The following is a 23491-nucleotide window of genomic DNA, read 5'->3' on the forward strand; positions in this document are numbered from 1 at the left end:
CCGAATGTCTACGTGGGACCTCTCTTCTATCGGGTCCACATCACAAGAAGAAAAGTCGCTCAAATGCAGGACGGAGTGGACGTGAATCTCTGAAAACTCCATGAATCAGAGTGACTGCTTTCCCAATTGCTGGTCTCCCCATTTGAGGTTGTGAGATTCCCGTTCTGAAGCTCCTTCAATTTCCCAGCATCCATTTCACTCCTTCATGGAGATAACAGACTCACACTGATACCTTGTTCTCAGATTTTCTTATTAGAAAAAGCACATATTTCACAAGAATTGTCCAACTAACTCACTCCTTAGCCTGGGGTAAGCCACATACCTCTTTTCTCTTTAAAATACTCACGTTTCAGAACTCTTGGTAAATTATTTAAGAATAGGAAGGTACCATGACTTTGGCCACAAGCAGTGTTATGTATAATGTGCAAGTGAGTGCCTTGACAGCCATGGTTGCTAAAAACAAATTTTCTCAGAAGAGAAAAATGTAAGCAGTTCTTTACATGATCGTTAATTTTGTTTTGCCTAAATAACATCTTGTCGTTGTACAGGGATACAGGACGTTGCTGAGTGTTGACGGGGGCGAGTGGGTCCCGCTGCCCCATTGTGTGATCCTGAATATCGACAGGGGTTAGTGGGTCCTGCTGCCCCACTGTGTGTGACAAGCCCTTTGTTTCTGGCCCGGAAATGTGCCGGCTCCGTCAGTGCATTGGGCTGGTGTTGGCTCCCTTTGTTAGTTGGCATGCGAGGCAAAATCTCACACCTTTCACTCTTATTGACATACAGATGCCAAAGCTTTGAACAAATTCTTACTAAATCAAACCCAGAAATATGTAAAAGGGATAAGAATACCATGAACACTTAGAGTTTGTTCTCATGATCTGTAGTTTTGCATTGCACATTTGGCTCATCATTCAAAAATCAATGTAATTCACCACATTAACAAAAAATAAAGCAGAAAACCCATTTATTTTATCCTCTCGGTAGACACTGGAAAACATCTGTTGAAATTTAATAGTCCTTATACGAATTTCCTATCACATCAGGAACAGAAGGGAACTTTCTCCGTTTGATAAAGGCCACTCTTGAGAAACAAGAGCTGTACCCCCTCCTCGGTGGTGGCAGCCGGGAAGCTCTGCCCACAGTCAGGGGTGTCGGGAGCATGGCCATTCTCCGTGCTTCAGGTTCGCATGGTGCGCACGGGGTCCCTCGTCTGTGAAGTGAGTCAGGAGAACTAAGAGGCATAAAGACTTGGAAGCAGGGAGATGCTTGATGTACAGAAGATACAGGGCCTTATTTAGAACATTTTAGGAAATGTACAACCAACCAGAAATGATGTGAATTTTGCAAGCATGCAAGATGGACTCTTCGCAACAGATGTATACAGATGCCCAGTGGCCCATGAGAGGTGCTCACCCAGGGAGTCATTGGGTAAGTACAACTTAAACCCACGAGGTTCCCCTTCACAAGAGTGGAGAAGGGAGGACAGTAGCAGGTGTTGGTGAAGATATGACAGACTGGATCTCAGACGGAAGGATACTTAAAACGGCACAGCCACTTCTGCAAACTGTGGCAGTTTCTTTAAAATGTGTACACTTACCATATGGCCCAGCAGGTATGCTGTAGACGTTCACCAAGGAGAGCAGAAAATGTGTGTCCTTGTAAAAGAATGCACATTATCTCCAGAGTAAATTGTCATAGCCAAGAACTGGAAACAACATAAATCTCTCTCATCTGGAGAAACATGAGCAAATTCTGATATATTCATACATTGTCCTAGTTCCCATCAGGAAAAACGTACAAAATGCTGAAACCAAAACAGACAACGGGGATGAGTTCCAGGAGCCTTGAACTGAGCAGAGAGTGAACACCACGCCGTGGAGTCCATGTGACAATGGAGAATCTATGCGAGTCTCGGGTGACGGAAGAGCGCCAAGAACACTCCTCGAGAATGAACAGTGGCTGTCTCTTGAGGGCTGGGATTGACTGGGAGGGGACTTGTGGGAACTTTGATGCAAAAGATTTGATTAGGGTAATAGATTTCCATTTATCGAAATGCGCCAAGTGTACTCAAGATCTGAACATTTCACTGTGTATACTTTGTACTCCCTACCTTCCAAAAAAACAATGAAAAAATAATTACAAATGAGCACTGAACTCGATAGATTTTTCACCGTGGTATTAGATAGCAATTCTGAAAGCATTTCTTTATCTCCAGGCTTAAGCAAATAAGCTTAATAAATCAGTGAATATATTGAGTGCTGCAGGTGCCAGGTTTCTTTCTTGGTAAGAGGTAGAAATAAGAAAAGGCCAAAGCCTGGAATGGATCACGTGGGATTAGGTTGCAGCAGGGGGTGCAAGTATAAGCTGGTGGCTCCCGACAGATGTAGACAGGGACAGAAGTGCCTGTGGATGGGTGTGGGTGCACATGCGTGTACATGCGTGTGTGTGTTCTACTTGCCGGCAATGCCCAGCAGCACCCGGTGCCCACTCTTAGCTTCTAAACACCGTTCTTCACTAGAAGGAGCCCTGGCCTAAGGGCTGGGGAATCCGGTGTCAAATCTGGGACCAGTTGAGCAACAGAACAAACCATTGTAACTATGAATCATAACCCACGAAGCCAGACTCCATGAGTACATATGGACATATGTAAATGAATGCTGAAAGATAAAATAATTATTTTTCAGTGAATATGGAAGATCTAATGATTTAGAAGGAATGACAGGAAATCTGTGGCTGCTAAAACTAGTAGTGGAGAATTCATGGAAAACAGAATATGCACATAGTGTCAGGGTGTCTCCTCCCAAATCTTAATTTCAACGCGAGAAGTAGCATCTTTGCTTTGGAGGCACTTAGGCACCACCTTCACTGAGTTGCCGATGTTAACATTGTCACACAGGACAGACTTCTGCGGTGTCCCGGCTAAAATGCATACTCCTGAGTCTAGTCCGGAAGATACCAAAATAAAGGACAAGCTGTAAAATAACTGACCTGTATTCTTTCACATTTCCAATTTCAAGAAACACAAAACCTGAGAAACTTGGATGCTGGACGGGTAAAAATCACATGACAAATCAATTCATCATCCTGGATTGGATCGTAAAAGAGGAAGACAAAGTAAGAAAATTATGGAGACAGTTGACAGCATTTGAAAGTGAACTTTGTATATGACAGTTAAATTTCCGGATCTTGAGGAAAGTGAATGTGAGAGCATATCCTTGTGTTTAGGAAATACATTGAAACATTTAGGTATGGAGGGACATAGTATCTGAAATTTATTTTCATTTGACTTAGAAAATTCATGGGCGAGGGGGGAAAGCAGTGATGTAAGATAGGAGCAGTTGGGCCTAAGTTGAGCCTGGTAAGTTATGTGGGAATTCACTACGCTGGTCTTGCAGATTTTCTGTGTCTTTGAAATTACATCCAAAAAGTTTAAAACGGAGAATATGCAAAACAAAAAGCGATTTGTGCAAGTGAGTGGACTGTCACCTCACTGATCCCTTCAGTTTTCGGCCATGAGCCAAGTCAGTCACATAGTGGTTTTTGACCTGGGAATTAGAAATAGTGGCCAGATGACCAGGCTCTTTATCTAGTTAGGGAGAGAAGTGTGCACAAAGGCTGACCAAGACCAAGCAGTGTGATGAGTTGCTCGTGGGCATGATGCTGAGGGTCTGGGTCCTGTCTTAGGTGGCAGCTTGGGGGGTTTAAGCCAGAAAGCCATGTCCGATTCCCTTTCAGTGGGATCATTCTCGCAGCTTCAGAGAAAACTGCCCCAACCCGTCTTCACTCACGCTGGCCATTTTTGGTGGTGGTGGTTTTATTCTGCTAACACCGTTCTCACTGACAGTTTAGGGCCTTTGAACGGATTTTTGCCTGTGTCTCGAAGATTCTCGTCTTGACAGCTGGTATGTTTCATTCCTGTTGTTCTGATTCTGTGTTAAGAGGGTTCTTCCCTGGCTTCACAGTTTGGAGTTGCTGCTGCATCTGTCTCTGCTTTAATTCTCTAGTCCATCTATCACTTGTCTCATCCCTTAACAAGTGGCCTGCGTGAGATGCCATGAGACTGTCTGCCTTATCACCACTGCGACCCCAGCCCATAGGGACTTACAGAGAAGGCATTCAGTGAATGTGTGGAATTAATGTAATGGGTTAATAGCCACAAAAATGTCTTAATGGTTGTTTTAGTCCATTTCCATGCTGCTGATAAAGACATACCCGAAACTGGGAAGAAAAAGATTTAGTTGGCGTTGCAGTTCCGCATGGCTGGGGAGGCCTCAGAATCATGGTGGGAGGCGAAAGGCACTTCTTACATGTCAGCAGCAAGAGAAAACGAGGTAGAAGCAAAAGCGGAAACCCCGATAAGCCATCAGATCTCATGAGACTTATTCACTATCACGAGAATAGCACAGGAAAGACGGGACCCAGTGATTCAGTTACCTCTCCCTAAGTCCCTCCCACGACACATGTGGGGATTCTGGGATGTAGAATTCAAGTTGAGATTTGGGTGGGGACACAGCCAAACCATATCCATAGCCAACACAGTCCTGGCCCATGGCCGGTGTTGAGCTGAGCTGCGACCGTGGCTGTGTGAGTTGGGGTGCGAGGCGTGCACACGCCTCTCAGCGGTACAGTGAAAAGATTTGGAGGCTCAAACGTGTGACCTACAAAGAATCTCCAAAGATCAAGGTTCATTCACCCTAAAAAGAAAAATCTCAGTGCAGTTTACACCCAGTGTTTGCTTGCGGATATGGATTCTAAAGTATTAAAATGAAAAAAGTCTGTGAATAAATTTTAATGTCTTTACTGGAACTGTAAACACTGATTTTCTTTCCTCACCCACCCATCTGTTGGTGAGTTTCAGAAGGTGGATGAACCGTGCTGCGGGGACAGAGAGGAGGGTGCAGCTTGGCCTCTGGGACCTCAGCTGAGCACTGACTGAGCTCTCTGCGTTTCAGACGTCCACACGGAAGCTGTCCAGGCGGCTCTGGCCAGACACAAAGAGCAGAAGATGGCGGTGCCTATGCCTTCCAAACGCAGGTCCCTGGTCGTGCAGACCTCCATGGACGCCTACACCCCTCCAGGTAAGGGACACGCTCCCCGACGCTGCCTCCTGAACACGCTGGGTGCCTCAGAATTGACCACTAGCCCAGTAGTCGGGTTTCTGCCTTCAAAGTCATGGTGCAGAAATGCAGATTTTGTGAACCAGAAGTCCGAAAACAGTGTATGAAAAGTAACATTATGTATCTGTATAAATACACATTTTTAAGTTTTCATCAAGATTCATACATACGATACATACCAGTAAAATCTCACACAGTTTTATTCATTTAATTCCTTGTAGGGAAAAGGGAAGAGTTCGTAACCCTCCGGGTGGAATTGGACTTTTCTTCTGATTAGGCTGGTGCATGCGTGTTCTCAAATCTTCAGATAAGTGTGCTGTATTGTTGGATTGTTTTAGAACAAGCGAATTGGACAGTTTAGGCAGCTACCCGAATCAGGTCATAAACTTTGCCTGCAAGGTGCCAGCTAGTATTTTAGTTCCTGCAGGCCATAAGGTCTCTCACAACCACTCAACTCTGCCCTCTGCCATGGGCGATAGCAAATGCGTATGGCTGTGTACCCAGAAAACTTTATTTACAAGAACAACGGACCAGATTTGGTGCACGGACCTGCCAACCCCTGATCTAAATTACTGAAGGTAATAGCCAATTTATATTTCTGCTATATAATACTGCTTTTCTTTAATCTTGAATTTTACATAGCTACGCTAATTCTCCATTTTCTCTGCCCAAATAATTATAAACTACATTACATGATCTTCACACCCAAGTAAAGCAGAAAGTTTAGTTATCCAGATACTTGTTAGAGACACGGATTGAACCTATGCTATTTGGTGTTTAGTTTCTGTGATTTTGATTCCAACATTATTCATGCCGTTGTTGCAAGCTTGTCTTTCAAAGGACCTGAATCGCCTTACATTCCACGTTGAAGCTACATATACAACATTTGGGGGAGTATTTTTACTTCTGACGTTTAGCTTAGTCTTGGCAAGCAGTGAGACAGAAGAACGTGCCTCAGATCAGAGCTGAGGTCAAGTGTATGTCCACATGACTGCAAGCAGCTCCTGAGTTTCACCTTTACATACCTTTACAAACGAAGGTACTGGAATTTAAAGGACAGAACTTAGAGTGCATCACTTTGGGTTTTTGTTTTGAGACAAGGTCTTGCTCTGTCACCAAGGTTGGAATTCAGCATCATGATGGCAGCTCTTGGCTCACTGCAGCTGTGACCACCTGGGCTCACGCGGTCCTTCCACTTCAACCTCAGGCAGCTGGGACCCCAGGTGCTCGCCACCACACCCAACTAATTTTTAAGTGTAGAGACAGGGTGTTCCTATGTTGTTTTTGTTTTTCATTGACACATGACTTGTTCTTCATGTAAAGAACGCAGTGCCAGCCAGGCAAGGGAGTGAATGCCGTGCTAGCAAGTTGTTGACAAGGGAGCCCTTTCTGCCAACGTGCTCCCTTGGGCTCCTCCCTTTCCTTATTTTAATATTAAGCCACAGCACATAATGAAGGGCTGGGCACGATAGCTCATGCCTATAACTCCAGTAATTTGGGAACCCAGGGCAGGTGTATGGCTTGAGCCCAAGGGTTCAAGGTCAGCCTGGACAACATGGCAAAATGTACAGAAATGCCTTTTGTACACCTTGTCTTCACCAAAAGTACAAAAAATTAGCTGAGCCTGGTGGTGTGCACCTGTAGTCCCAGCTACTTGGGAGGCTGAGGTGGGAGAATCACTTGAGCCCAGGAGGCTGAGGTGGGAGAATCACTTGAGCCCAGGAGGCAGAGGTTGCTGTCAGCTGAGATGGCACCACTGCACTCCAGCTGGGGCAACAGAACAAGACCCCCATCTCGATAATAAATACAGACTCTTTAGAAATGATTAGGCCAGGCATGGTGGCTCATGCCTCTAACCTCAGCAGTTTGGGAAGCCAAGGCAGGCAGATTGCTTGAGTTCCCAGCATTTGAGACTAGCCTGGGCAACATTCCAAAGCCCATCCCTACAAAACATACAGAAATCAGCCGGGAATGGTGGTGTGTGCCTGTGGTCCCAGCTGCTTGGGAGGCTGGGATGGGAGAATCACCTGGGCTGGGGGAGGTTGAGGCTGCAGGGAGCCATGATCGTGCCACTGCACTCCAGCCTGGGCAACAGAGCTAGACCCTATCTCAAAAAATAAAATGCTTAATCCTGTTTCTTTAGTTTATAATTTGCAAAAACTTATGGAAAAAAATGCATTTGTATGTGTTCTTTGTGTAACTAACAACATGGACGTAAAAGGATAACCCACTTGAAATATTTTAAACCAAATTTTTGGCATTAACCAGTATGTAAGGCAACAGGCATTTTTCTTGACCACTTGTTATAAGAGAAATGACTTTGAAATGAAAGAAGCATTGCGGTTATTTGCTTATTTCTCGTATTGAATCCAACCGCTGAGAAATGTTACTGGGTCATGCATGATGGATAACTTAATTGTCTGCAAAATATAAAAGAATATTTGAAATGTTATTTTTGTGAAATGTTTGGATTTATTTGACTAACATTTTTATATAAACCATAAAGCATCCTTTGTAAATTTTCATCAGGAGTCCTCTTGGTATCACATGGGGCAGTTTTGTAAAATCATAAATGTCAATATCATAAAATTTTTTTACTCCCAGCCTATTTTGTGCTTAGCGATAGTTTGCATGTTTATTACCGTAGTTACTAGGTCCAAATCTTAGCTGCATTTTCTTACCTAGTTTTCTTGGTTGCTGGTAACAGTGGTTAGATCTTACTCAGTTTCATTGCCCTTCAGAGAATGTTCTTGAAGTTTATCTTCTATGAAATGACTGGCTGCTGACCTGGCTCGTAGTTTCTGGAGAAACTCTCATTAGGATTGTGGCAACACTAATATTCTATGGGTGAAACTTTCCTTTAGTTTTCACATGTAAAGATATAGGAATAATTTGCCAAAACTTGTTCTAGCCATGATGAGGGAACAGGGACTGAAGTCACACATCTGCCACAAACAACTGTAAAGCTGCACAAAACGAATGAGGTGGCTGTTTTTAGTCTGTGACCACAGCTGTGCCAGCCAGAACCTGAGGGCAAGGGCAGGAGAATGAATGAGACGCACCCACAGTACACTTGTCCTCTGGAGTACACCTGCAGATCGTGGCACCGAGAGCTCAGGTGTGGGCGGAGCATGGCCCTCCTACCAGGTCCAGGAGGGGGAGATTGGAGTGGGTGCAGGATTGGAGCTCTCCACAGATTCACACCAACAGCGAATCCAACCAAGCCTGCCCATGTCACGATGACCCAGCAGTGCCTGTGCTAGCTGCTAAAACAGGAGCTGCAAAGCTTCAGAGGAAGGTTAGGGATCCTGAGTGTGCTCAACAAGTTACCCACAATGTGTAATATTCAGCAAATCATCACTGCATACACAGAGAAACAGGAGGTAGAGTCTGTGGTCAAGAAAAAGGCAGTAAAATAGCGCACACACATGCAGGGTGGTCTCTGTCACTCACCACATGCGGCAGCTGAGCACATGAAGTGCGCCCGGTCTGAAGTGGATTTGCTGTGTGAAAGACATGCTAGTTACTATAAAAAATAGAAAATACTGTATTTGTGTATATATGTATATTTTATATATATATATATTTTTTTGTTTGTTTTTGTTTTTTTTTTTTGAGACGGAGTCTTGCTCTGTCGCCCAGGCTGGAGTGCAGTGGCGTGATCTTGGCTCACTGCAAACTCCGCCTCCCGCGTTCATGTTATTCTCCTGCCTCAGCTTCCCAAGTAGCTGGGATTACATGCACCCGCCACAACGCCTGGCTAACTTTTTGTATTTTTAGTAGAGATGGGGTTTCACCGTGTTACCCAGGATGGTCTCGATCTCCTGATCTCGTGATCCACCCGCCTCGGCCTCCCAAAGTGCTGGGATTACAGACTTGAGCCACCGCATCTGGCCTATTTGTATTTCTTATTGAAAGTATAGTATGAGCATTTTGAGTTAAAAATATACTAGTTTATATATTTATATGAGGCTACAAGGAAGGTTTCAAGTTCTAGAACAGGACTCTCAATTCTGTTGGAAAGTGCCAGTCTAGATGTCTGATACAGCAGAAAACTGAGTTTTTAAATCTATAATTATAAATATTTAGGGAATCAAAGTACAACGTGTCAGAGAATGAAAACGTTTTAATTCTTGAGCCAGAGGAAGGGCAAACACTTTTCACTATAATGGAGTTGGGGAATTTCAGGTTCCGTACATGATAATCTTGAGAATTGTCACTCCTTCCTCACAGGTAAAAATCTGAGCAACCTGAAAAATCAGCAGTTCTTAAACCTGCAAGAGAAGTGAGGTTACCGGCAAGCCACTGTCTGTAGATTGGCTGGACAGGTAAAGCAGATGAATCACCATACACTGGAGCACAATGCTCCAAGGAACCAAAGCTGGGATTGGAAAGCCTGAACTGGAATTGACAAATTGCTGCAGTGAGCTGTGGCCACGTCTGAGAGTTAAAACCTCCAGGAGGCCTGTGCCTATGGGTCTCATGCTTTTTGTGAATTGTATCATCAGAAGCTCAACCAGGTTCTCGAAGTGTAAATATGAGAGAAAAATCCCCTCATACATACTACAGGGGAAAGAGAATAAGAATCATTTTTCAATATGTGGGTGCACTCTTCACTAGGTCTACCTTCCAGAGAAGCTAGTTAAGTGGAGACTCACCTGGTGGGATTTTATCAGAGCCTTCTGACCTGGGGGAAAGGGAAATACCCAACTCCAACCTCCAGAACTGAAAAGCAAAAAAGAACAGAGTATCCAAGCACTATGGGACTTCCACAGAGGCATAAAATATGCATAACGGTAATACAAGGGGGAAGAAAGAGGAACAGAAGAACTATTTGTAACAGTAATAGCTGAATTTCCTCAGATTAATGCCAGACACCAAACCAGAGATCCAGGAAGCTCAAACACCTAGATTCTCTTAAATATTGTAATATGTAATATTTAAAATAGTTATAATTACAATGTAATACATTTGTGATATTAAATATTACAATTACTTAAAATGCAAACTAGAAACAAATTGTTTCTAAAAACCAAGAAGTGTGGATTCTATAAAGCTGATTTCTTTTATTCTATTCTTAATTCTAAGCCTTTCAAAGAATAAAGTACTCTCACATTAATAAACGACAGGCGAAACAAATACAAATGAGGCCGCCCTCTGTGACACGGAAGGCCCTATGACCTATTCCACCTCTTCTAACACCAAGTGTGCGGTTTCTCTCACCCTCTCTGGACACCAACTGTGTATTCTACAACTGAATTCAGGTCTGAAGTTAGGGCAGACCGCACAGGTCAAGGTCTCAGACCCATGAGACAGCCCCCACTTCACCAATGGCAAGTTTCAGGTCTCCCTTGTTTCTGACCGACCACCTAAAAATCAGGCTTGCCATGTCCTCCTACTTAAGGTCAATAACTTGCCAGACTGGCTCATGGCACCCAGGGCAACACCTTTACCTACTGTCACCAGTTCACTATGAAGGACCTGTGAACAGCCAGATGAAGAGGTGCATTGCTCCAGGCCTGGGGGGCGGGGGCGGGTTGCAAGTGCAAGTGCTTCTGTCCCTGGGGAGTGGGAATACTGCCCTCCCAGAATGTCAAGGTTTTCCCCAACCTGCAAGCTCTCCAACCCCCACCATTTAGGGTTTTCTAGAGGGGTCACTATAGACATGGTTGATGACATCTTTGGCTATTGGGGATTGACTCAGCTCCAGCCCTCTCCCTCCAGGTGAGAGATTGGGTTGGAGACTGACAGATCCAGCCCTCTAGTCTGAACCCCAGACCCACCCTGAGGCTGCCTAAGGGTCCCCCGCTCGCAGGCCTGTCCTGAGTAAACAAAGGCACTCTGACACTCTGAAGATTCCAAGGGTCTTAGACCCTCTGTGCCCAGAACCAGCTGAAGACCAAATAGCTACGTCTCCTTGGATGGTACAATCACAAGCTCTCATCAGCTGACGGTCCGGGACAGGTGTGCTGAGAGAGCTTTGCTGTGGCCCTGTTGCTGGGAATCTTTGTTTTCAATCCTTGCTGGGGCAACAGACGCTTTCTGGTCATTCCCCAAGCTGGCTGAATTTACAGTCTTTTCCGTTTGATTCCGCTGTTCTGGCCCAGTTCTTCTGAAGCCTCTTTCAACATCGTTGCCTCCCCTGGGTGCTGAGATCCTGTGGCCCTCACCCAGCAGGAGACATGGATGCCGGGATCCGGCTACCCTACTTCCAGTTGGATTGTGAAGAAGCCGGCCCTAAGCCTGCCCTTCCTAGGTCTCTTTCATGCCAGAAATGAGACGTTTTATTTGTATTTCATTTTAGGTCGATACGATGACACACACATTGGAGTTGGCCAGTTCACTGGCCAGGCACCTGACTCTTCTGGATAAGAAACAGGCCCCACACTGCCAGGACACAGAAGGGCAGCCTCGGTCCCCACGGGGTCTTGACAGAAAACCACAGCTCCCGCAACTGCAGGAATTCTACAGATTTTCACTTAGAAGAAAATGCCACCCAGGAGTACCCACCCCGATTACTTTTCTCAAAAGTGGTTTTGCAAAGGCTCAGAAGAAAAGTCAGGACACAGGGCGCCAGCCAGCCCCACCTTCCCAAAATCACTGGCCCCGGGGCCACCCACCTGCAATCAAACTGTTAGAGATGGGCTTTTCTTCTCAGCTGTTACCAGAGCAAATATACCTGGAGAAGCATGCATTCGAGTAGGGTGCCTCTCTCCAGAGGTCCTGGAGAGTGAGGCTTCAGCAAGTCACTGGCCAGGGACCCCGGGAACTTCACAGTTGGGGGGCTGGAGGGTAGAGGGGGCAGAACCCTAACGGTGGGTGAGTTGAAAATGGAAGAGCATTCTTCACCTCAGAGTCTCCTGGGGCCTTTCCCTTCAGGAACTGAAGGGGTGAGGAGGGCTGTGCAGTCTCAGACAGGTGATACCTGGGCTTTGAGAGCCGACGCATCTGTCCCCAGAGCTGGGCAGCCGCCTGCCCAACCCACCCTGTAATAACTGGAGTCCTTTGTCCCCACCCAGCGCCAGTCTGGGGGTCTGGTGCACACTGTACTTGATCGACCCATCCCATACATGAAGTGCTGATGTCACTTTCGTACTTCAACTGCCCCCCCCAAAGTATACCTTCCGGACACTGGAAAAAAGACAGCCCTTGATGTAGCCCCAAGTCCTCTGCTCTCCATGAACCTCCTGAGGGCGACTGCAGCATGGCGAGCAGGGAGCCCCGGGCTTCTTGATAAAAGTGTAAAATGAAGCTCTGTCTGAAAGGACCCCCATCTGTTAGATTTGGAAAACATCTAAAGGCCGTTTGCTTTTCACAATGACTAGACTCTTAGGAATGTATTCTAAGGAAAGGCAGAAGATATGGAGAAACAAATTCAAGAATATTCTTTGCAGCAATAGCCAGGGAGGAAGGGAGGGAGAGAGAAGAAAGAAAGAGAGGAAAAGGGGAACAGAGAAACAGGCAGACGAGACAGACAAGAGAAACAGAGACAGAGAGCGCATCTAGCTCGTTTTCAACTTCACCTCCTGGGAGAATCTAGCAGGATAATAGAATCCTCAGCACACTCTTGTACTGGGGCAGCAAAGTTTCCCAAACTACAAGGTAACAAATGCTAAGACTGGAGAAGCTGTGCACGTTCTTTTCCAGCTCCTTTTTGCAGCATCAGCAGAATGGGGCAGGTTGCTGCGTTCATTCTAAAAATCAAAACTGCAAAGGAACCAGCTGCAGAGATGGGGGTGGGAAGGCAGATGTTCTCTTGCTGACTGAGCTCACGCCCCGGAGAGCGCCAGCGCCTAACGCCCCCTCCACAGGTTCCACGGAGGACACAGGAGAGAGTGCGGCCATGTGAAGAGCAGCCTCACATTTCTAAGGCTCCCTCTCTCTATGAGCTGTATCCCATGAGTCCTGCTCGCTCCCCTCGGTCCCGATGCCCTAGCCGTCAGCATCTCTGCCAATCTTCATGAAAGAGCCTGTTGCACCGCAGTCCAGCAGGGCCACAATATTCAGAATGAAAATTGTAATGATCACTCTTCTGACTGCAAAATCCCAAGAGTCAGAGAACTTCTCTCACTAAAGGAAAGGGGCAGGGCAGGGCGGGGCGGGGCAGGGCGGGGCGGGGCAGGGCAGGGGGGGCGGGGCGGGGCAGGGCGGGGCGAGCTGGACAGAGAGAAGCTGCCCTGGCTGTTGGGTGCTGAAAACTGTGACACCGCCTGGCACCAGCGATGAGGGACTCACGCTCGACCCCAGAGGCGGCTCGTCCACGAATAACAAGGGGCCACCGTGGGTCTCCCTCAAGCTTCCAGCTGTCGGGAAATCTTATCTAATCACCCACCTTGCCATGCTACCTGCTCACCTGCATTCTGTAGAAGTAGTAACGCATCATTCACGTCCCAGCAGGCCAAGTGCGCAGGAAAATGAGGCCAACAAGTAGAAAACCATGACCGTAGAAGGCAATGGCACGTGAACTGAGCTTTCTGGGTTGTGTGTCCTTGTGGTGATAAACACAGTCCTAACTGAGCTGAACACCAGAATGAAAACGAACCGTCCTCCGTGCTGAAGGCGGAAGAGGTGTGCTTGGCTATCCGCAGTGCCTGCCTGTTTGGGCGGTGATTACTGCAGGTCACACGTGCTGTACAGGAGGAGGGCAGTGAACTCTGGAGCCAGGCTGGCCGGGTGCAAGTCCCAGCTCCATGGCCAGCTCTGTGATCTGGGACAATTCACCTATGTCCTCTGCCTCTCGGTTTCCTCCTCTGTAAAAGGGGGGTAATAGTCGCATCTATCTGAAAGGGCTTTGTGAGAATTAAACGACCTTGTAAATGTAAGGGGCTGAGAACAGTATCTGTTCTTGGTGAGCAGAAGGATGACCAGGAGGTGACCAGCAAAATACCCCTTTCGAAGCCTCAATACTGTTCCGTAGTGAGCAAAGACACAGCTCCTCTACGGACGAAGCCATTAATAGTCGATCCTGGCAGGCAGAGTGCAGATTCCTTCGAATCAGAAATTTGAACTCTGGCCAACGACTGCTGTACTGCTTGAGTAAATCTTAGGATTTGTTAATGGTAAAGTAGTCTACAAAAACAAACAGTCTGAAGGAGTTTGAGAGGGTGTGGGCTCAGCTGCAACCTCTCCTCCCAAGGCTGTTGGTCAACAACATCTCCAGCCCTGTGGAAAGACAGCGGCAGTGAAGAAAATGTCGGACAAACATTTGGTGTGTTTGTACACTTCTGCCAGAAATCCTAAATGCTTTGCATGTTTCAGCTAATAATTCATTAAAATGGATTATGCTGACCATTTTATAACCTACTTCACTGCTCTCCTGTCTAAATCCATCCCTTTGTGACACATTTTTTACACTTGGCTCATTTTTTCAATTGTGTTTGCTGTCTTACCCCCATGTAAAGGATAAACGTGCATGTTTATGTTGATTTGACTGAGACAGCTAATGCTACATATGTCTCTGTTCCTTGAAAGTTGACTTGTGATGGTGTCATTTAAGTCTCTTCTTTTTCCCCTTGAGTCAGCAAAATATTCCATGTTCCTTTGAGCAAAACTTGCTCACTAGTGTTATGGAGGGTATAAAAGCAAATGGAATAAGTTTCCTGCCTTCAGGAGGATTGAAATCTCAAAGTCGGTATGACAGCATGGATGGGAGTCAGCTCAGTTTGCAGCTTTTAAAACATGTTGGAATCTTTCCTGACATGGAAGTAAAAATAGCAATCTTGACAAAATTGTGATGACTACAGACGTGTACCTAACCTCTTATTTACCGCCTCCCGATAGAAGATATTGTAACTCATCCCATTTGAGAGCAGGTGGTGATCACCCCATCCTGTGAGATTCAAGTATAATAATTATCTGGAATCCCCCATCTGCAGGCGAGGAAGACCCAGCAGCCCTCACAATGTCTTCTGGAAACTGGATTTTGTTTGAAGGGTGAACTGACTCCAAGTTTCTTCTGTTTTCACGTATTGTCCTTCCTACGTGTCTCCTGGGGTTTTTCCCTACCTCCCAATCTACATTAACCTGATGGTAACAGCCAGCTATGTTTTCTAGAATTCCCCTAAATGGACTCATGCCAAATACTGAATACAGTAGATTGGGAGGGTTCATTAAATCACGATAGAGCATCCTAAAGAAGGAAAGTAGACACCTTTGTTCTTAAAGGGTCTTCAGCCATCCCACCCTGGAAAAGGTTGCTGATTGTCTCTTCTCCTCAGGCAGTCTTGTTACTATGCATCTTTTTTTTTTTTTTTTTTTTTTTTTGAGATGAAGTCTCGCTCTGTCACTCAGGCTGGAGTGCAGTGTCATGATCTTGGCTCACTGCAAACTCCATCTCCCAGGTTCAAGTGATTCTCCTGCCTCAGCCTCCCGAGTAGCTGGACTACAGGTATGTGCCACCACACCCAGCTAATTTTTGTATTTTTGGTAGAGACAGGGGTTCACAATATTGGTCAGACTGGTCTTGAACTCTTGACCTCGTGATTCATCCACGTTGGCTTCCCAATGTGCTGGGATTACAGGCGTGAGTCACCGCACCCGGCCTCCATCACTTTTTATGCCTCGTCTTCATCCTTACAGCTTCTCCTTCCTAGGGGCCTCAACTCCCAACCCCGGAGTACGGGTCACAACTGTCCATCTTCATGTAACACAGCTTAATTCCCCTTCTCCTCCCCACCGTGCCCTATGGGCTGCTTTTCTACAACCAGAATGGAGACCCAGGGAGAGCTGCTAAACTAAGACAGTTCTCACCCCTGGGAGAAAAATCTACTTCCCAGTTCTCAGTCCTGCTAAACTATTGTTGAGATAAAGAAGGACCATGATAAATCCTATTGGCTAAGAGAAGAACGTTCTCCAGGTTGCCGTAGGATAAGATAGGAGGTGACAGAATCTGCAGCCATTTGGTCGAATATGTGATATGTGAGTCATTCTGAGGAATACGTTAAAATTCTGTAGTCAGATCTTTCAAAATGGTATTTCCAGTAGAGGGAATAATGTAACAAAAAACCCAGGCAGAAAACAAATAAGTGTGTGTGGAGAAGAACAATAATGTGATGTGAACGAAGGGTTCGGTGTCATGAGTGAGAAATGGCTGACCGAAAGTAGGGAGATGCAGAGAGGAAAATACCACGGGAAAGCTGAACATCACATTAAGTGATTTCGGTGATTCTGCCTGCAGTGCAAATATTTTGGGCTCTGAAGTGAAGTCATCAAAAGGTTTACGTCTGTAATGGAGGATTGGTCTAGATAGCCTTTCAGATCCCACTCGGCTTTGAGATCCTTGATTCCGGGTCACACCTGCGGGTCTGGAGGGCAGTTCTGCAGGGTCATGAAGGAAGGATTCCAGGAGGCTGGAACACGAAGGACATTCAGGTGACCACATCAAGAGATCAAGTGGGGTAACAAGAGCCTGAACTAAAAGGAATGCAGTGTAAATATGAAGAAGAAAGAGGAAATGGGAAACTGATTAGAAACGATAAGTAGAGAAAAAGGGGAACGTGTGATTCCAAGGTTTAGAACAGTATTTGTAAGTTACAGTCCCACAACTTCTTGCATAAACAGGATCTAAGAGAGTCATTTTAAGAAGAATAGCAAACTTCCAAGTTCCACTGAAAGACACCAGCATCTCTGTGGAGTGAATTGGGGAAAGAGAATGAAGAAGTCTGTTCAACTTTTAGACCCACAAAATGTGAATTGAATTGCATGAGTGACAACAATGTGAAGATATTTAACAGGAGCTCTTTTTTCTCTTTTTGGCCTACGGTATTTAATCCTTCTATCATCATTATCGTCCTTTCTCTAATTTAATGTCTCTGAACCTTTATTCAAAAATCCACTATGTATATGTAACGTGTTTGTGAGATTATTACTAGACCCTCTAGGAGGTTTCATTAACCCAGTTTTCTCTTATTATAGCAATACCACACTATCTTTATAGTTCAGGTAAGTCCTCCACCGTTTTTTTCCAAGTTGCCTTAGCTCTTTTGGGTTCTTTAAATTTCCGGACATATTTTGGAATCCGCTAGTTCATTTCTACTGAAAATAAAAATAAAAATAAAATCATGCTGGGATTTTGATTGGAATTGCATTAAACCTCTGATCCACAAGCGCAGAACTGACATCTTAACAATATTGAGCCTGCTGATCCATGAACAGAGTATATCACTTCATTTATTTAGTTCTTTAATTTATCTCAGCATCACTGCCTGCTTTTCAGTGTATAGATCTTACACATCTTTTGTCAGATTTAGTCTGAAGGATTTCATGTTTTGATGTGCTATAAATAAGATTGCTTTGTAAATTTCCATTTCCAATTATTTCTTTGCCAGTGTATGAAGAAATAAATATTGCTTATGTGTTTAGCTTGTATCTTGCAAACTTTCCAAACTCACTTATTAGTAAGTAATTTATTATTATTAGTTTTAGTGGCTTTTTGTGATTTCAGCAGATTTTCCACACAGGTGATCATGTCACCTGCAGATACAGAGAGTTTTAAATCTTATTTTCTAATAAGGGTGCATTTTATATATTTCAACTTGCCTTATTGCACTGACTAGACTCCAAAAATAATGCTGAAAAGCAGTGAGAAAAAAGTCATCAGGTGGGATGGTAAATACAGCCCTTGTTCTTCCATTTTGACCTGAAGCACCCAGTGTGATCATTTTCTCCTTTGATTTTTCTGAGGACTTTTTGTTTCCTTTTTTTCCTTTATTTTTTAAAAACACACTTTATCTTTTAGGCAGTTTCACGTTCACAGAAAAATTGAGGGAAAGGTGCAGAGAGTCCTTCTATATGCCTTCCCTTCCCCCACGTGCACAGCCTCCCCCACTAACAACACTCCTGCCCAGAAGGAGCATTTGTAATAATGGAAGGACCTACATTGACATATTGTCACCCAGAGTCCACAGGTTACATGAGGGCTCTGTCTTGGTGCTGGTTCTATGGGTTTGAACAAATATGTCATGACATGTGTCCACCGTGATAGCATCGTACAGAGCAGTTGCACTAAAATCCTAAAAATCTCCGTGTTCACCTTATCATCTCTCCCTCTTCCCAACACCTGAGAACCACGAATATTTTCACTCCATAGTCTGGCCTTTTTCGGAATGTCCTTTAGTTGGAAGCTTACAGTATTTCAGAATGTCCTTTAGTTGGAAGCTTACGGTATTTAGTCTTTTCCGATGGGCCTCTTTTGTGTAGCCGTGCATGTTTAAAGTTCCTACGTGTCTTTTCATGGCTTGACAGCTCACTTCCTTTCAGTGCTAAAGAATATTCCATTGTTTGGATATATCACAGGTTATTTATCCACTCACCTAGTGAAGAACATTTTGGTTTCTTCGTTGCCTCCAAGTTTGAGCAATTATGAATAAAGCTGGAATAAAATTAGCAATTATGATTAAAGCTTCTATAAATGTCCACGTGCAGGTTTTTCTGTGAACACAAGTTTTCAACTCCTTTGGATAAATACCGAAGAGTGCAATTGCTGGATCACATGTTAAGAGGATATCTCGTGCCCATCAATGATACACTGGATATACCACGGAATACTATGCAACCATAAAAAAGAATGGGTTCCTGTCCTTTACAGGGACATGGATGAAGCTGGAAGCCATCATTCTCAGCAAACTAAAAGAGGAACAGAAAACCAACCACCACATGTTCTCATAAGTGGGAGTTGTACAATGAGATCACATGGACACAGGGAGGGGAACGACACACACGGGGGCCTCTTGGGGGGTGGGGGCAAGAGGAGGGAGAGCATTAGGACAAATACTTCATGCATGCAGGGCTTAAAACTTAGATGGGTTGACAGGTGCAGCAAACCACCATGGCACATGTATACCTATGTAACAGACCTGCACATGTATCCAAGAACTTAAAATTTAAAAATAAAAAATAGGGAGTATAGTTTGGTAAGACAATGTGATAATTTTACAAACACAAAACATGTCATACCCACTTCCCCACCTCCCTCAAGTGCTTTCAACAGCATCCTATTGCTGTTATTAAAAGAATAAAGCATCTACCATCATCTCCCAGCCCCTGCCTGCCTGCCTTCATTCTTGTCTTGTGCCACTTTCTCCCGTGTTTACTTCCTTGAACGTGCCTGATTCCTGCTGCAAGAGGCATTCTGCACGCACCCCCATCTCTGTTCAGACCGTGGTGTCCCTACACTCCACCCCCCTCAACAATCAACCTCTACTTCTCTCCAGACTGCAAGGGGATCATACTTTCCAGAATGCATCGGTTTTCTACCTCTCATCCCAAGATACGCCAGATTCTTTTACAGCATAAATTTAGAGAATCCCGCTTCCCTTTCTTTGGTGCGCTTTCCTCAATTCTTCATCAGAAACCCATTAGAGTGATTGTCATATTAGTGCCCATTCTCCCCATCAGGCCGCAGGTTCGTGAGAGCAGGGGCCACGGCCATGTTGGTGAACCACGGTATTCTCAGTGACTATCCATGTGTTTAGAAAGTATTTGCTGAATGAGTAAATGGGTCTGCAGTTCCAACCAAAGCTAGAAGCTTGACTTTGGAAGAATGAAAGTAGATAACATTTCCAAAGCAGACCCCATAGCATGAGAAAAGAAGGGAAGAATGGAGGCAGAGCTGAAGGATGAATATCGGCACAGGAGTAGGTGAGAGTTCCAGAAATGCTGGGTTTTCACGTGTTTTTATTTACCTCATATCTGTGTTTCCATCTCTGTGTAGCGTGACTGTCACATCCCTCTCTATTACTACATTTCTTTACTGACAAGGACAGAGGTGGTGCATTGGGCACACTACTAACCAGCATACTCTCTCGGACTTGCAAGGAAATGTAGAGAAAACAATCTAGAAATGGTATCTCAGAAGAAAAAAATATCAAAAATATGAGAATAAATGTGGGAAAAAAATCAATGTTTAAAGACAACCTCTCAACATATTTAGGTATCTCTGGGACTTAAAATTTCATCAGGACTCCCCACACTTCTTTCTTTTTACATTGCTCTGTGTGTGTGTGTGTGTGTGTGTGTGTGTGTGTGTATTCAACAGAAATCTACAAAAAAAAAAAAAAAAGAATGCTATTGCTAGAATAATGCTACTACAGCGGAGAAAAATGTAATCTTTTCTTCCACCCATCTTAGCTTCATTGGTTGGGGTTCCTATAACAAAAGACAGATGAACCCCCAAAAAAGCAAACGGAGGCTTATTAGCATGTATATTTCATATACACATGGGAGATACACAGGGAATGAGGGAATCTCAAAGAGACAGCTCAGACCTTTCTTTTATATGACATCTTCAACAAGGATAATAAATGTTTCTAGAAGTGCCAAGACAAAGTAAAAGGACTTTGGGTCATTGGGGGCAACAAATTGTGGGAAGGCCAATAAATGATAGATTTTTGTGTAAATTCCTCTGGTGCTGTTTCCTGAATAAGGGTCTGAAGTTGTCTACAGAGATTGACCTGCGTCCTTTCTGGCAGAGAGGGGAGAAAGGGCACTTTTGTCTTTGTATAATATGATTATGTTGTGTGCTTTTCAGAAAATGGAGGGAAGGCCAGAGCGCTTAATTGCCTTCAGCTCAAAATATTTTAGCATAGCGTGTTTTATTCTCTGGACTGTTCCTGCTGCAGCTATCTCTAAAGGCATCAGTCGCACCAACAGCACTACTTGTGGGGAAATATTGAGCAGAACTGGAATCAAATGTATAATTCAGCCCCACAGAGTCTCTGAGCCACAGGACAGAGAACTGCCCGGGAGTCAAAGCAGACACTGAGCAGTTGACATTCTAAGAGTCTCCTTCCAGTAGATCGGCACATAAAGTCAAGTTCTTTTCACAGATTTGTCTGTGTTTCTTTTGTGGAAAAAAACATAACCCTGTAGCTAAAATGTCTACTTCACAGTGCACGAAAACATCTGGAGCCTTAGCCAGAAGCAGCACAGACGCAGGCAGCCTGGTGATGTCCGACGGGGACAGCCCACAAGATCCATCAGCATGTGGCCCTGCGAGTCGCCACCAGTAACATATGTTTACATGCTAATGAATGTCAGGCTCATTTAGAACAAATTTGCATCCATCAAAGCCAAACAGCGAGCAGAGCAGCACATTTTCCTGTGTGTCAGTGGCCCCTGAGATACTGGGGAGAACTTGAATTGCCTGACCCCTTCAACTTCCAAGCATCCCAGAGGGAAAATGCAGACCCCAGGAAAGGACTGTGCTGGAAACCATTTGTTCTTACAGATGTCCGGAGTAGTCTTCTGACTGACCCAAAGACTCCCCTCTGAGGGTGGGGGAGACCTAGGTTAGGGGAAGGTGAACCGTGCTGCCTTCTAAGACCTTCCTTCTAAGGGAGGGTGGGGGAAACCCAGAGTAGGTGGAGGTGAGCCATGCTGGCAGGACCTTCCTTCTAAGGGAGGGTGGGGAGACCTAGGGTACGTGGAGGTGAGCCATGCCAGCAAGACCTTCCTGCTAAGGAAAGGTGGGGGAGACCTAGGGTAGGTGGAGGTGAGCCATACTGGCAGGACCTTCCTTCTAAGGGAGGGTGGGGGAGACCTAGAGTAGGTGGAGGTGAGCCACGCTGGCAGGAGCTTCCCTCTAAGGGAGGGTGGGGGAGACCTAGGGTAGGTGGAGGTGAGCCGTGCGGGCAGGATCTTCCTTCTAAGGGAGGACGAAGTGTGCTTTGCTAGACTCCGCGATTGAGTCTCAGCGTGGCCGACGCAGATGGGAGCAAGTCACTTCTATCCTATGATTCTGGGTGTCCTCATCTGTCATGGAAGGTTTGGTTAGATGAGCTTAAAGTCACTCCAGTTGCAAAGCTGTGTGACTTGTAGATACATGTCAGTGTGAATGACTCACTTCACTTTTACAAGTTGCACAGATAGCCAGGCTTCCCCTTGTATCAGTCAGGAGGTCCCAGAAGACTTTGTCACAGGCAAAGAGGTGATTAAAAGGAGTCACTGACGGGATTCTTTGGAGATCGGTGGGCAGGGCCCAAGGGAAGTGAGAATAGCACTCCCCAGATCATGGGCAAGGGATGCCTGGGGAGGGGCTGCTAACGTGGACAGGCATGAGTAAGAGAGGAGTGAGGACAGCTCCTCTCCCTCCTCCACCTTCCACTTGCTGCCAGCAATGAATCCAACCAGCAGCCCTAGGCCAGGCCAGGCTCCCAGAGTCAGAGCCAGGAAGAAGCCAGGCACATGGAGAAGCCACTGGTCCCCACCAACACCAAGGGTGCAGTAAGAATTTTGATGGAAATATTTAAAAACTCATTCGACAACTTCCTATCTCCCCAACCAGCCTCTACATATGATTCCACCTTTTCCGACTCCTGAGCCATCGTCAGGGGTGTCACAGGGGTGGGGCTGCCTGCTCTGCCCAGGGCCTGGGACCCTCCAAACTTCGGAGGTCTGGGGTCCCCTCTCTCCTCCCTGGGAGCAATTGTCTTCTCTGCTGTCAAATTGTCACTTCCATCCTCCCACAACACACGAGAATTTAAGACAGGATTTTGTTGGGGACACAGCTAAACCATATCAAAGGGGGGACCTGGGGCTACCTCATGGGGCTCTGGCATGAGCTTGGGTGACACAGGTTATAAGACCCCATCTGCTTCAGGTTTAATTGCATACACCAAGATTCCCAGGTTGTAGTCCTAATCAAGGACCTCAGAATGTGTCTGTATGTGGAGATAGGCCTTTTAAAGAGGTGATTAAGGTAACGAAGTCATTAGAACTGATGCCCTTGTAAGAAGAGATCAGGACACAGACATCTATAGAGGGACAACCGCACGAGAACACAAGAGAAGATGCCATCTGACAGTCAAGGAGAGATGCCTTAGGAGGAGCCAGTCCTGAACTCACCTTGACCTTGGACCTCCAGACTCCAGGACTATGAGAAATACATCTGTCTTTTCACAAAACTGCCTGTGGCAGCCCAACCAGAGCCATGTACCATCTTTGGTTCTCAGAAATTCCACTTGGTTTTATGCTCCTGGATTTTAGGAGGCCCCTGGATGACCAGCATGTGGCTAAAGTTAGAGAAGGAGTTACCTGTGTAAGAGAGCCCCACACATCTCTGAGCGGACACTGTACAGCCCATGAAATATTGGGTGTAGTATCATCGTCTCTTCCCTAGGATATTAAGAACAATGTCACAGGAGGGGTGTACAGCCACAGCCCCTGCGTTACTGGGAGCAATAGCATCTTCTCCCTCTCTCAATACAAGGAACAATATCCCAGGGTGGGTGTACATCCCCTGTGATATTGGGCATAATGTCATCGTCTCCCAATGTGGATATTGGGCATAGTGTCACAGGGGAGTGTATACCTTCTTCGTTATCGGGAATAATATCCTCTCCCCTCAGGATTGTAGGCAAAATATCGAAGGGGTTTTA

At 45.4% G+C, this 23491-nt stretch overlaps 2 protein-coding genes across 13 annotated transcripts in view; one reads left to right on the forward strand and one right to left on the reverse strand.

Annotated features, from left to right (window-relative positions):
* LOC139361539 (disco-interacting protein 2 homolog C-like) overlaps positions 1–13199 on the forward strand; it is a 159074-nt gene extending 145875 nt beyond the window's left edge. For 6 of the 12 annotated variants that reach the window (XR_011619100.1, XR_011619097.1, XR_011619093.1 and 3 more), the window contains 3 exons: positions 4953–5078; positions 5339–5695; positions 9351–9782. Coding sequence is in view for 3 of the 12 variants with exons in the window: in XM_071090133.1 (XP_070946234.1) it covers positions 4953–5078; positions 11422–11489 (194 nt within the window). In the remaining 9 variants the exon portion in view is untranslated. The other 6 variants (XM_071090133.1, XM_071090131.1, XR_011619095.1 and 3 more) reach the window with 5 other exon arrangements.
* Positions 13200–17632: 4433 nt separating this feature from the next.
* LOC139361536 (uncharacterized) overlaps positions 17633–23491 on the reverse strand; it is a 177120-nt gene continuing 171261 nt past the window's right edge. Inside the window, exon 11 of the mRNA XM_071090130.1 lies at positions 17633–18486. Within this exon, the coding sequence (XP_070946231.1) occupies positions 18428–18486 (59 nt within the window). The 3' untranslated portion in view covers positions 17633–18427. The remainder of the gene's footprint in view (positions 18487–23491) is intronic.

The sequence above is a fragment of the Macaca nemestrina genome, unplaced genomic scaffold, assembly GCF_043159975.1.
Source record: "Macaca nemestrina isolate mMacNem1 unplaced genomic scaffold, mMacNem.hap1 Scaffold_58, whole genome shotgun sequence".
NCBI lineage: Eukaryota > Metazoa > Chordata > Mammalia > Primates > Cercopithecidae > Macaca > Macaca nemestrina.